Source organism: Lipotes vexillifer, unplaced genomic scaffold (genome assembly GCF_000442215.2).
Source record: "Lipotes vexillifer unplaced genomic scaffold, Lipotes_vexillifer_v1.1 scaffold91, whole genome shotgun sequence".
Taxonomy (NCBI): domain Eukaryota; kingdom Metazoa; phylum Chordata; class Mammalia; order Artiodactyla; family Lipotidae; genus Lipotes; species Lipotes vexillifer.
In genome coordinates this window covers 4612703-4627967 of record NW_006777583.1, presented here as the reverse complement: position 1 = coordinate 4627967, position 15265 = coordinate 4612703, and the positions used below count along the sequence as shown (strand labels likewise).

General features: G+C 37.2%; 1 protein-coding gene across 1 annotated transcript in view; it reads left to right on the top strand.

Moving 5' to 3' along the window:
* PGGT1B (protein geranylgeranyltransferase type I subunit beta) overlaps positions 1–15265 on the top strand; it is a 56655-nt gene that overhangs the window by 30467 nt on the left and 10923 nt on the right. The window contains exon 6 of the mRNA XM_007451209.1: positions 8209–8254. Coding sequence (XP_007451271.1) covers positions 8209–8254 — 46 coding nt within the window. The remainder of the gene's footprint in view (positions 1–8208; positions 8255–15265) is intronic.

Genomic DNA, 15265 nt, shown 5'->3' with positions numbered 1-15265 from the left:
ATACTGCGTGCAGTGGAAATCAATAGAAAGCTGGAGTAGCAATATTTATATCAGATAAAATAGACTTTAAATTAATGAATGTTACAAAAGACAAGAAAGGACACTACCTAATGATCAAGGGACCAAAATCCAAGAAGAAGATAATAACAATTATAAACATATATGCACCCAACATAGGAGCACCTCAATACATAAGGCAGATGCTAAAAGCTATAAAAGAGGAAATCGACAGTAACACAATAATAGTGGGGGACTTTAACACCTCAGTTACACTAATGGACAGATCATCCAGACAGAAAATCAATAGGGAAACGCAAGCTTTAAATGACAAAATATACCAGATAGATTTAATTGATATCTATAGGACATTCCATCTGAAAACAGCAGGTTACACTTTCTTCTCAAATGCACATGGAGCATTCTCAAGGGTAGATCACATCTTGGGTCACAAATAAAGCCTCGGTAAATTTAAGAAAATTGAAATCATATCAAGCATCTTTTCCAACCACAATGCTATGAGATTAGAAATAAATTACAGGGAAGAAAACCATAAAAAACACATGGAGGGTAAACAATATGTACTAAATAACCAATAGATCACTGAAGAAATCAAAGAGGAAATCAGAAAATATTTAGACACAAATGACAACAAAAACACGATGATCCAAAACCTATAAACAATCTAACCTTACACCTAAAGGAACTAGAGAAAGAAGAACAAACAAAACCCGAAATTAGTAGAAGGAAAGAAATCATAAACATCAGAGCAGAAATACATGAAATCGAAACAAAGAAAACAGTAGCAAAGATCAATAAATCTGAAAGCTGGTTCTTTGAGAAGGTAAACAAATTTAATAAAACTTTAGCCAGACTCATCAAGAAACAGAGGGAGAGGACACAAATCAATAAAATGAGAAATGAAAAAGAAGTTACAACAGACACTGCAGAAATAGAAAGCATCATAAAAGATTGCTACAACCAACTCTGTGCCGATAAAATGGACAACCTGGAAGAAATGGACAAATTCTTAGAAAGGTATAACTTTCCAAGACTGAACTAGGAAGAAATAGAAAATATGAACAGAACAATCACAAGTAATGAAATTGAAACTGTGATTAAAAATCTTCCAACAAACAAAAGTCCAGGACCAGATGGCTTCACAGGTGAATTCTATCAAACATTTAGAGAAGAGCTAACACCCATCCTTCTCAAACTCTTCCAAAACATTGCAGAGGAAGGAACACTCCCAAACTCATTCTACTAGGCCACCATCACCCTGATACCAAAACCAGACAGAGATCTACCAAAAACATTTACAGACCAATATCAATGAGGAATATAGATGCAAAACTCCTCAACAAAATACTAGCAAACAGAATCCAACAACACATTAAAAGGATCATACACCATGATCCAGTGGGATTTATCCCAGGGTTGCAAGGATTCTTTAGCATACACAAATCAATCAATGTGATACACCATATTAACAGATTGAAGAATAAAAGCCGTATGATCATCTCAATAGATACAGAAAAAGTTTTTGACAAAATTCAACACCATTTAGGATAAAAACTCTTCAGAAAGTGGTTATAGAGGGAACGTACCTCAACATAATAAAGGCCATATATGACAAACCCACAGCAAACATTCTCAGTGGTGAAAAACTGAAAGCATTTCCTCTAAGATCAGGAACAAGACAAGGATGTCCACTCTCACCACTATTATTCAACATAGTTTTGGAAGTCCTAACCACAGCAATCAGAGAAGAAAAAGAAAGAAAAGGAATCCAAATCGGAAAAGAGGTAAAACTGTCACTGTTTGCAGATGACATGATACTATACACAGAAAATCCTAAAGATGCCAGCAGAAAACTGCTAGAGCTAATCAATGAATTTGGTGGAGTTGCAAGATACAAAATTAATGCACAGAAATCTCTTGCATTCCTAGACACTGAAACGAAAGATCAGAAAGAGAATTTAAGGAAGCGATCCCATTCACCATTGCAACCAAAAAAAATTAAATACCTAGGAATAAACTTACCTAAGGAGGTAAAAGACCTGTACTCAGAAAACTATAAGACAGTGATGAATCAAAGATGTCACAGACAGATGGAGAGATATACCATGTTCTTGGATTGGAAGAATCAATATTGTGAAAATGACTATACTACCCAAAGCAATCTTCAGATTCAGTACAATCCCTATCAAACTACCAATGGCATTTTTTGCAGAACTAGAACAAAAAATCTTAAAATTTGTATGGAGACACAAAAGACCCTGAGCAGCCAAAGCAAATCTCGAGGGAAATAAACAAAGCTGGAGGAATCAGACTCCCTGACTTCAGACTATACCACAAAGGTACAGTAATCAAGACAGTATGGTACTGGCACAAAAACAGAAATATAGATCAATGGAACAGGATAGAAAGCCCAGAGATTAACCCATGCACCTATGGTCAACTAATCTATGACAAAGGAAGCAAGGCTATACAATGGAGAAAAGACAATTTCTTCAGTAAGTGGTGCTGGGGAAACTGGACAGCTACATGTAAAAAAATGAAATTAGAACACTCCCTAACACCATACACAAAAATAAACTCAAAATGGATTAAAGACCTAAATGTAAGGCCAGACACTATAAAACTCTTAGAGGAAAACATAGGAAGAACACTTCAACATAAATCACAGCAAGGTCTTTTATCACCCACCTCCTAGAGTAATGGAAATAAAAACGAAAATAAACAAATGGGACCTAATGAAACTTAAAAGCTTTTACACAGCAAAGGAAACTATAAACAAGACGAAAAGACAACCCTCAGAATGGGAGAACATATTTGCAAATGAAGCAATGGACAAACGATTAATCTGCAAAATATATAAACAGCTCATGCAGCTCAATATTACAAAAACCAACACCCCAATCAAAAAATGGGCTTAAGACCTAAATAGACATTTCTCCATAGAAGACATACAGATGGCCAAGAGGCACATGAAAAGCTGCTCAACATCACTAATCATTAGAGAAATGCAAATCAAAACTACATTGAGGTATCACCTCACACCGGTCAGAATGGCCATCATGAAAAAGTCTACAAACAATAAATGCTGGAGAGGGTGTGGAGAAAAGGGAGCCCTCTTGCACTGTTGGTGGGAATGTAAACTGATACAGCCACTATGGAGAATAGTATGGAGGTTCCTTAGAAAACTAAAAATAGAACTACCATATGATCCAGCAAATCCACTACTGGGCACATACCCTGAGAAAACCATAATTCAAAAAGAGACATGTTCCCCAATGTTCATTGCAGCACTATTTACAATAGCCAGGACATGGAAGCAACCTCAGTGTCCGTTGGCTGATGAATGGATGAAGCAGATGTGGCACATACATACAATGGAATATTACTCAGCCATAAAAAGAAATGAAATTGAGTTATTTGTAGTGAGGTAGATGGACCTAGAGTCTGTCATACAGAGTGAAGTAAGTCAGAAAGAGAAAAACAACTACCATATGCTAACACATATATATGGAATCTAAAAAAAAAAATGTTTCTTATGAACCTAGGGGCAGGACAGGAATAAAGTTGCAGATATAGAGAATGGAGTTGAGGACATGGGTAGGGGGAAGGGTAAGCTGGGGCGACGTGAGAGAGTAGCATTGACATATATACGCTACCAAATGTAAAATAGCTAGTGGGAAGCAGCTGCATAGCACAGCGAGAGCAGCTCAGTGCTTTATGACCACCTAGAGGGGTCGGATAGGGAGGGTGGGAGGGAGGCTAGAGGGAGGGGATATGGTGATATATGTATACGTATAGCTGATTCACCTTGTTATACAGCAGAAACTCACACAACACTGTAAAGCAGTTATACTCCAATAAAGATGTTAAAAAAAAGTTCAAGAAGATTTCTCAGAAGGGAAAGATCTGAGTTTCCAGATATCCTGAAAGGAACACTGAGGGCCCATTATAATGGATGAAAATAGGCTCAAACCCAGGAACATTATTGTGAAATTTCACAACAGTGGGACAAAGGAAAGATCCTTCTTTGCTTTGACTCCTAGAGGATGTTCTCCACCAAAACAAAAGAGTAAACCAAGAAAGAGGAAGAGATAAGAAATCCAGTTCAGGTGAAAAACATAGGAAATTCCAAGGTTGATAGTGAAGGGAAGTCCCCAGATGACAGCTCTGCAACAGTGTGGAGAGCACTCAACCCATATAGGACAAGGATGGAGGAGTGGGGGGCTCTGTTCAAGAGAAAGACACTGGTAGGTGTCTAATAGTGGTTGACTGTCTATCAGAAGGTGTGTCTATTAGACAGTCAGTACAAAGTAAAACACACAAATGGGGGAAAAGGTAACAGTTAATTTCAGGAAAAATAAGAAAATAAACAACCATAGTCCACAATGCTCAACTGTGAATTGTATTTTCGTAGACAAGTTACATAATCACAGAAGTTGATTTAAGCAAAGTGTAGTATCCTCGGAGCATGGGGCACAGGAACAGAGGGGAATGGGGTGTAAGAGAGTTGGATGCTTATCTACCATAATAAATGATAGAATATGTCTAAAAGTCACAATTTAAAACAGTATGATCTAGGCATATTATTTGGAAGCACCAAGATGTATACTCCAGAAGAAGTGGCCAAATACTGAAAAGTGGTTGCCTCTGGAAAAGGGTACTGGAGGAGTGTGAGGAATGATGCAGGGAATCACTGTTTTGTTATAAATTTTTGTTATAAATTTTTCAGTACCATTTAACTTTCTAAATGATGAATGTATATACCTTTGATAAAATAAATTTTAAAAAATGTTATGCTTTTCTAGGGTTTTATTTTAATAATTTTTTAAAAGCATATGTTATGCTTTTTTCAAAATGAAAAAATAAAACAAACATAAAGGAAAAAAAAAAGAATCACTATATGACCCAGCAATCCCACTGCTGGGCATATACCCGGAGATAGCTATAATTCAAAAAGACACGTGCATCCCAGTGTTCATTGCAGCACTGTTTACAATAGCCAGGTTATGGAAGCAGCCTAAATGCCCATCGACAGACGAATGGATTAAGAAGATGTGGTACATGCATACAATGGAATATTACTCAGCCATAAAAAAGGGACGAAATTGGGTCATTTGCAGAGACATGGATGGACCTAGAGACTGTCATGCAGAGTGAAGTCAGAAAGAGAAAAATAAATATTGTATATTAACCCATATATGTGGAATCTAGAAAAATGGTACCGATGAACCGGTTTGCAAGGCAGAAATAGGGACACAGATGTAGAGGACAAAAGTATGGACACCAAGGGGGGAAAGCAGGGGGTATGGTGAATTGGGAGATTGGAAATGACATATATACACCAATATGTATAAAATAGATAACTAATAAGAACCTGCTGTATAAAAAAAGTAAATGCATACATAAAGTTTATCAGATATTGCCCATTTTCTCTACAAAACGTATGAACCAATTTATATTCCCACCAGTGTATGAGAGTACCTGTGTCCACACAGTCTCAGCAATAGAATGTGTTTTCACACAGTTTTTATTTTTACCAATGTGATGGGTGAAAAATGGTATCTCAGTGTTTTTAATTTGCATTTATTTTATTAGGAATGAGTTTGACCATTTTCTTAACTTTAGGACTGTACAAAACCAGGCCACAGGCCAAATTTAACCTGTAGTCCCCAGTTTGCTGACCCCTACTTGTAGTCCATTATTTTTCCTTTTCCTTTAGGTATTCCAATTTTGTGTGTTTTCTTTCTTTGCTTATCTTTCATTTCAACCACTTTCTCTCTGATCCTTTTTACTTCTTTATCTCATTTTTATTCTCTTTGCTGTTTTCAGCCTTTCTTAAATGTCCCTTACTGTGTTTTCCTGAAATCATTTAATTTTTATTTCTTCCTACTGTTTATCCTTTTCATTTTTTAACGTTAAATCTCTTTTCACATTCCCAAATGCTTATTTGAGGATATGCAATTGAGTTTGGGGTGCTGTATTACAGTTTTCCTTTGCTTTATCACCATTTTTTGGAGGTGAAGGCAGATTTTCCTATATGGGATGTTTTCATTCTGATTGTTGTGTTTTCATTTCAGAGTTACTTGGTGTAGATTTGTCTTTTTCTGTTTAGTCATTAGTGGATTTTTTTTTCTTATAAGAATTCCTAGTTTAAGAGTGCCCTCTTTTCAATGCAGAGAAACAAAGTATGATTTCTTTAATTTAGAGTGTCTTTTTGTTTGTTTGTTTAGTGATTGGGGAAGGTTTGTGAGTTCTGTGATTTTCTGGTAGGAGAAAGGTTCTCTTGTTTTCTGGGGTTTTACATTTTGCTCTTTGAAGTTTTCATTCATTTGGTCTTCAGTGGGTCTTCTCCCTTCCTTTTTTAACTGTCTTCACCAGACTTATGCCCATTGAATGCTGCCACCTTGACTTGCACACTCTCCTCGGTCTCTTCTCTGTAGTCACTGTTCAGTGTTACCAGAGCTCCTACAGTACAGGCATCCTCGCTTTGCCTGGTAGTGCCAGACTGTAATGATGGTCTTGCAGGCTGAAATGATGCACAATGATTTTAATCATCATTGGGAAAAATGACACTTGTTCTGTGACCTTTATAATTTTTTGCCAAAACATTAAAAACTATTACTGTTATAAACGTACACAGAATTTTTAAATGGTAAAACCAATGTTTATTTATTAGTACATCATAATTTAAAACATTAGCAATATTGAAAATTAAAGTGTTTCCTGTGTAAAAACATCAATAGTAGTTTGAACAGCACTGTTTGTCTTCTCATTATATAATTTATAATATGGAGCAGGCATCTTTTCTGTCTTGGTAAATGATCATACTCCTTTCTAAGTTTGTATCAGCTTCCAACATTCTGTCCTTTGCATTTTCATTGTTGTGAAATATCTGAGAGTTCCTTTTATGTGAAGTTTTTGCCAGTATCTCTTCTCTAGAACATCTCCATCTTTTTCATCAGAGCCACTTTCCTCATTTATGTAGATATTTCGCCTTCACTTGATTTTTCTGACTGCACATCTAGTCTCATTCAGCCAGCACTGTCATGATAGCTGTTTCTTTTATTACTCTGTTTGATCTCAGTTTCACTTTCAGTGTTACTGCTTTTCATTTCTTTACTGCACTTTCATCTTTGGTAGCCAGTCTCCTTTTTTTATTATGTTTTTAAAACATCATGTGGGTTTATCGCTAAAAGACAAAGAGACAGCACAGCCACATACATTGCTGTCTGTGTGAACTGAAAAACGTGTACAGTGACCAATTACTACATACTTTGAAAAAGGTGACGTGATTGGTCACTGATTGTGATACACATCTATTATGTATGTGATGGTTTGTGGACCGAGGAGCTAGCAGCAAGTTTGTACTTTATGCAGTTGCTAACTGTTAATATATTGTTATTACTGAAATTTGAACCATACTATGTTACTTAACTAAGCTGGGGTACCTGGAATTTGTGTATATTGGAACTGTGCAAAGCAAGGGTTGCCTGTATTTCACACTCAGGCTTTTCCTAGTGATTTAAGCTAGTGATTTTAGGTAATCTCAGACCTGCCATTAGCACCCCTCCTCTCTCTTCCTCACAAGTTTTCACAGATTGCCCTTGCTCTCTGCAAAAGTATGTCAGGAGTGTGGGTTTTGATGTTTCTTTTTCTATAGACAGGAAATTTGAAGCTTGAGCATGTCTTCTAGCTTTGACAAGGTTTCAGTTTTATGTAGTTGTATTGTTCTTATCCTGTTTTGATTTTGTGGGATATGTGGGGAGATTCAAATTTAGTCAGGCACCATTATCATTGGCTACCTAAGAGCCTCAAAATAGATTTGTTTTGTGTTTATAATGTTATAGGAGTATAAAATCCTTACATTTTCCTTAAATTCATATATTCTTGAAAGTGGGAGAGGAATAAAGGTTGGGGCTTCTTATTGGGTAGAAATTAAATATGTAGGTGTCATCTTTGAACAGTCTATTCTCAGAATATGCCTAGTGCATACATTTACTGATTTGGCTTGGTGAATAAGACAAGAGCAGGTACTTGAAAATGCCTAGATCTATTTCATTGTGGGAAAGAGTGCATATTTTGAAAAATATAAAGGAGAGCTAAAATTAGATCAAGAGACAAAAAATTAGCATAATGACAACTTATTTATTATTATTTCCCTATTAAACTGAACATATTTTTCTTTTTCAGTCCTATGACAATGGGTTGGCACAGGGAGCTGGACTTGAATCTCATGGTAAGGCATCTTAAAATAAATGGACATGTAGTTTCTTTTGTTCCTTCAAATAACATCATGGTATCTTCAACATGTAGGACCTCAGAAGTCTGTCTCAACTCTTGGTGCAGCCTGACTGTCTTCTTTCCTACTTCTCTCTGTTGACACTGCTGTGCCAACTCGAGCCTCTCCTAGGTCAGTAACCATTCAGAGATTATTCAGACCAGAATGTTCAAACAGTACTTTCTGGTGATCATTTCAGCTGTTAGTTGCATGAAAACATCTTGGGATGATTTAAAATATTGTTAGAAAACAGCACGTTTTCTTCTTTGGTGTAATACTAAAAAGCTAGATACAGAATCTTAAACATGAATCAATGAATTTGTGAAGAAAAAAATTTTTTTACCTTCCTTAATAATTGTCCTAAGTCATAGTGATAAAACATTTTGCCACATAGCATATGTTCACTACGTACATTAATACAGTCTCTCCTTTCACACTTTTCCTCAATTTTGGCAGAACCAGAGTGAGCAATAGTCACTTAGTTTGTCAAAACATCAATAGCCTGAACTCTTTCAAGTGGAATATATCATGTAGAAGTAAATGTACTTCCTTGCTCCTTTTTTTTTTTTTTTTTTTAAAGAGCCCAGATCAGGGAGGCTCTCTGAGTGAATTCCTTGTTTCCTCTTCATCACAGCAGTGTTTTTGCGCTTACCTGTGTGTCCATCCCTCTGCTAGCATGATAGAGTAGAAAGAACACATCAGTAGTCAGGTCTCAGCCCTAACACTAGCTATGTGGCTTAGGCCCCTTACTTAATCTCTCTGAGGATTTCCTCATCAACAGAGTAGAAATAATTATATCTTTCTTTAAAATTATTTTTAGAGATATGAGGGAAACTGGTTTGTAAACTGTAAACCATGTATAAACATTTTTTTAAAACACATTCCTTGTGCTTTCCCTAGGACCTGCCCTATCAGGTATCTCTTCCCTCTCTGACATTTTCACTCCCTCCTTCGGTGGTATTTGTAGAGTATACGTGTCACTAAGGGGCGTATCGAAAACTGTCTTGGATTTTCCTCTGAAGCCATACTATAATTAGGACATCATAATTCTTGTGTATGTCTATATGAGATTGGGGGTGGCAGTAGCAATTATGTCACTGGTCATCACCACTTGGTAAGGAGGGATATACTTGTAATTGCACAAAGAGGAAAACTGGCATCTATAAGAATTTCTGAGAAGACGAGGTCTGGGCTCACTATCGTAAAGGATGTTATTGGGCACTCAGGCGGAGGAGATACTTCGCAGTGCAGGAGACCTGTGGAACAAACACTGTTGTTCCCCAGAAAATGGGATTACGTTCTCTAGGATATGAAACAGAGAGGGCCGCTCAAACATGATACGCTCTGATGGAAAAAAAGTCTTGCTGAGTCACACAAGTAGTGATTTGGAGTCAGTATGACTCGAGTAGGATCACACCCAGCAAGATCATCATTGATGGGCTGTGGTTCATGCCCAAAAGCTTACATCTTCCTTTTACACTCTTTTTGTCTTGGTAGATTTAAGGTCTAAAGCCCGAGAGGAGGGCTTCCTACTCAGGGTGCCACAGTACAGGGCGTGCTGCAAATGGGCTATAGGCATGCCAAGCTATTGCTGCCTGAGCCTTTGGAGCAGCCAAGACCAAGGGTCTAGAGCTCCCGTTTAGGTGCCAGGAGCTCGCTCCTCAGGTCACCGCTGTGTGTCCTGCAAATGTCAGACGTTTTAATGTTCTTGTGTGCTATGAGGTTAGATAGGCTGAGAAGTACTACTCTAGAAGGGTTTGGTATAGCCTCCCTTCCCTATCTTATCACTGTCTACACTGGCAAGAGAAACCTCTTTCTAAAAAGTAGTCCTGCAGATTGGGCACTCTGAAGTCATGGTATTCTCCCTCTTTCTCCCTTTATTAATCTTTTTAGAGTAGTGGTCCAGGTATACTATTTGCCCTTCTACACAAATGGCTTGTTCTTTAATTTTTCTGTGTAAGATTCAGCAACTTAAATGAAATATTTCTTTTAAAGTCATAAATGGTCTACATTTCAAATCCAGTGTCTTTTTCTCATTCCTCATCTTCTATTTATTGAAGCAAATGAAGCTGTTAGCCTCTCCCCCTTCTTTCTTGAAGTATCAATTCCTCTTGTCCTTCTTCCTGACAGTTGTTTCTGGCTCCTTCACTATTTTTGTTTCTTCCTCTCACCTCTTTATCTTAGTCCAACTTTCTTCTTTTCTTTGGATCATTCATCTTTCTAAATATCAGGACTCTTATACTTGCTATTCCTTCTATATAGAATCCTCCACTCCCATCCCTAGCAAACACCTGGCTTCACTTCACATCCTTCAGGTATTGGCTCAAATGATATTTTTGGAAAAGCCCCCTTTTTAAAATTGCAAACCACCCACAAACACACCTCTTGTTTAGAATTGCAAACCAACCACAGATGCATACCCCATTCTCTGTCCCCCTTTCTGGCTTTATTTTTCTCCATATCATTTTTATTTTATTTATTTGTTTATTGTCTGTCTCCACATAATATATGCCTCATGAGATCAGAGGTTTTGGCCTATTTTATTCACTGTTTTATCTCCCACACTTGTAACATGTGGCACATAGTTAAATGAACTAACAGATGGTTCTCTGTCAATCATCCCTGGGGTGATGGCACCCACACTTCGTTTCCAAATCTATACTGTTGCTTCTGAGCTGCATACCGCCTTTCTGTGTGCCTGCCAGGCATAGCTAGCTACCTTTATATCTCTCAAGCTGCACATTTTTAAAAACCATCATTCTGCTCTTTCCTTCCTTCCAAGTCTGTTTTTGCTATTCAGGAATGTGGAACTATTCTGATCTACTGATTTTTCAGAGAGCCAGAAATCCAGAATTTGGGGTGTTTAATCTCCTGTTCTGTTTTTTGTTGTTGTTCTTCTTAACTTGCCAGTCACACCAGTCCTCCATTAGTCACCAGTTTATAACCTTTTATGGACGTAAAAGGAAAAGAATTTATTTATTAAGCAGCTGCTCTGTGCCAGCTAACAGTTATTCTCACTTAATCCTCACACTAGCCCTCCGAGAGTGGACATCTTTGTATTAGTTAGATTCAATCAGAAGCAAAATCACTATGAATATTAAAGACCAGGAATTTATTGTAGGAGTAAGATTTTACATGGTTGTGGAAGAAGATGGAGAAGTAAGGCCCTGAAAGGGGTAGTAGGTGGATCAGGAAAGAGTCACTGACAAGCTCTCCTGAGGCACTGGCACAGGTGGACAAGTGAGACCTTGCAGGGGAATCTGGAGAGCCAGGCACATCCAGCTGCCAGAATGTAACTGGAAGGCTGTTGTTCGTACATCCATTCGTGGGCCTGGTGTCACTAGAGCAAGAAGTAAAAAGAACTTGGATTCCAAGTATATGGGAGAATAAGGGCAAGCTAGACTCTCGCAGCACCTCTACCCTTGTCTCTTACCTTCTGTGCCCACAAGCAGGGCAATGGCTACTGCTTCCACCTTAGAGATCTCACACATATTTCTCTAGCTTCAGACCATATAAAGAAGGGGATTCTGGGAAACAGTTCTCGCTTAGCCACGTTAACACAGTATAAAACCACCACAGTGATTATTGTCGTTTTACTCAGAGAAGGTAAGTAACTTAACTCCTAGGCTCACATATCAGGTAAGTGTCTTGAAACCCTATGCTTGTTCAGCAGTACCATTCTGCCCATATTTAAATCTCTTAGTTTAGTTCTCCATGGTCCAGTGCCAGCCTAGCTTTGTAATGTGAGAGATCCCTTCCGTGTGCTCTAGGTTGCAGAGAAAATGTATTCTCCAAATGTTCTTACACGCCTTCTCACCCCTGGGCTTTACTAATGTTCTTTTTCCTATACTTGAAATGCTTCCCCTTTACTTATCTTCATTTCCCTTTCCTTAAACTTCAAACTTTACCCATCTTTCTATGCTTAGTTTCACTGTCACATTCTTTGTAAAATCTTTCATTGTTTCTTGTCCCCCCTAGCCCTAAGCAATTTCTCCCTTTTCTATATTCCCGTAATACTTGGTTCGTACCATTTACTTCTGTTTACCTTCTCTGCTAGGTTGTAAGCTGATAGTGTCTTATTTATGTCATACTCCATATACCCTTGAATATTGTAGTTGTTCAGTACATATTCGATGAGTTAGTTACGCTGTATTCCACTCTGCATCCCAAAGCTGGGAAGGCTGAATTTAGAATGTGTACTTCTGCTACAGTTTGATGTTAATCAAGTTTCTTCATGTGTTCTTTGTCCTAATTCTGCAGTCTAAATGCTACTTAATATACTGTTTTCTTTTTCTTTTTAACTCAACTGCTGTTCTCCAACACCTGCTTAGCCTGGAGTCCATTTGTCACGAAAACTAAATAGGCACATTGTACCCTTCTAGGCCATGATTATCAAATGTTATGATTCTGTTTATCCTAGTGATTCTTTTATGATAGTACAGTTTTAGGGGAAAATGTTCATGTGTTTTGGAAGAATTAGATTTTCCTACTTCGCTAGGATTGAAACTACTTTTCCTCTTGAGACTCATAATGTAAAAGTTCACATATATTCATTTGATTCCATGATTCTTTTAGAATATCTCTACTCCTTAATCCAGAAGAGAAGTATTAAACTTTACTTGGCCTGATTTCGTCTAAGCATTCAACTCCCTTGAATCTACCTCACTTTACCTTTTTCATGTGGTGTTTAAGAGTAAAATGGTGTACTTATTTGTGTACCTGTTTACTTAGCTTTCTACTTTAGCTGTATGTTTGTTGACCATCTTAAATTACACATTTCAGAGCACATAGATTCTTTCAAATTATTTGGTATATACAAATAGATACTAAGAGAATGCTTAAAAACGAGCTTTAAAACCTTATGGGAACAATAAGTTAAAACATAAGTAAAGCATAGCAAACAGAACCAGAGTCAGTAACATCTCCTTTAACCTGCAACTGGAAGAACTGGGGTAGGTTGTAAAAAGAGAGCCAGTGCCTCCCAGCTGTGATATTTTTATGACTGTGGTATTCTGTGTACATTAATTATCCACATAACTGAAGCATTCCACTTTAGGTGGCAAACTTTCAGCAATTTCAGGTGGAAATCTTTCTCTTATTTGAATGTGCCTTAATATTCTCGTACTCTTACATGCCTTCGATAAAGAAGGTTATTTTCATAACCTTCTTCAACCAGGGCATAAGGAACAGAATTTAATCTTTTCTTGATGAATTCAGATCATTATTATGAGAAGGAATTCTTAAATTGTACTTTAATATATATAGTGATGTAACATTCTCGAAGTTTTTTGAAGCTTGTAGGAATCATTGACCTAATCCTATTTAGCCCCAAAAGGATATTCTAGTTGAGTTCTTGTGCCTGCTTTTTCTTACTGTACTTATTGTCAGAATGTTACCTGTCTTTTCTTGCTGTTTTTATGTCTGCCTCTAACACTATTCTAACATCCTACTTTTAATCCAGGTTTTTAGAACTGGTGTTTTAAAATTGTTTAGACAGAACCTCTCAGGGGTAAATGTTGATAAGTGAATTTTAGCTTAAAGAATAGACTTTGTAATGACTGTGTTTGGCTACTCAGAGACCAGGCTTACTTCAGAAATTGTCATTTTCAAAATCTGGTCATTTGGGCAAAGTAAAGAGTATTTTTATTTTGAATTGTGCCAGTTTGCTTTAAAAAATCCGAACAATTATTTTGGAGAGTAACAATTAAATGTGTCTTTATTTCTTAGTAGATAGTTTTAAAGATTATATACTTTCTCTTAGAGGCTTTATATTTAATGATGTAATAATACCTGAAGTCATGGCCAGCTTCTCATGAAAGAGAAATTGAAAGTAGTAGGTCATTGAAGGGGAAATAAGATTGATAGTTGCTGAATAGAAATTATTCTAAAAGGTTATGATAAATTTGTTTTACTTTTGTTTTAATTCACTCATGACTAACATAGATCTCCCTTTTTTTTTCCATTGGGAAAAATTCTGAAGACTAAATAGTTCTTACAGTGTGACCCTTTTATTTATTTATTTATATTTTTTGACAGTGACCCTTTTAATGTGATAGCTGCCTTGCATTTTCTAGAGAGAATGCTCACTTTTCCTTTGCCAGAGAATACAGCCAAGATTTGTAACACCAAAAGGAAAGTTACAGGATGAGGCATATTAGAAACAATCTATTTAAAGAGATGGAATTAATAAAAATCACTAGGTCAAGTTGTAATAAGTTGGAAATATAAGTATTTTCAAATTGTTTGGAGTTGACAGCAGATAACGCCAATGGAAAGTGGTGGGGTTTTTTTTGTTGTTGTTTTTTCCTTTATGGAAAAATACTGACTTTTCATTTCTCGAGGAAAGTAATTACCTTTGTGACTATATTGGTTCTATTGATGTTATAATATTTTAATAAACTTAGGGGTATAAAACAACACAAATTTATTCTCTTACAGTTCCAGAGGCCAGAAGTCTGAACTGCATCTTACAGGGCTTCAAATCAAGATGTCAGCAGAGCAGGTTTTTTCTGGAGGCTCCAGGGGATAATCTGTTCCTTTGTCTCTTTCAGCTTCTGGTGGCTGCTGACATTCTTTGACATCTTGTCTCATCACTTTAGTCTCTGCTTCCATAGTCACGATGCCTCCTCTTTGATTGTAGTTTAATCTCCCTCTGCCCCCCTTTTATAGGGACACTTGTGGTTACACTTAGGGTACACCCCATCCAGGATGATCTCCCCGTTTCAAGATCCTTAACTTCCGTCACATTTGCAGAGTCCTTTTTGCCATATAAGGTAGCATACCCATGTTCAGGGGTTAGGACCTGGATATCACTGGGGGGCATTAGTCAGTCTACCATACTGAGCATGGACCTGTATTGTGCATCTACTTCCAGATAACAGTTTTCTTCTCCACAGTACCCCCATCCCTAACACACACACACACACACACACACACACACACACACACACACACACACTCTCTCTCCCT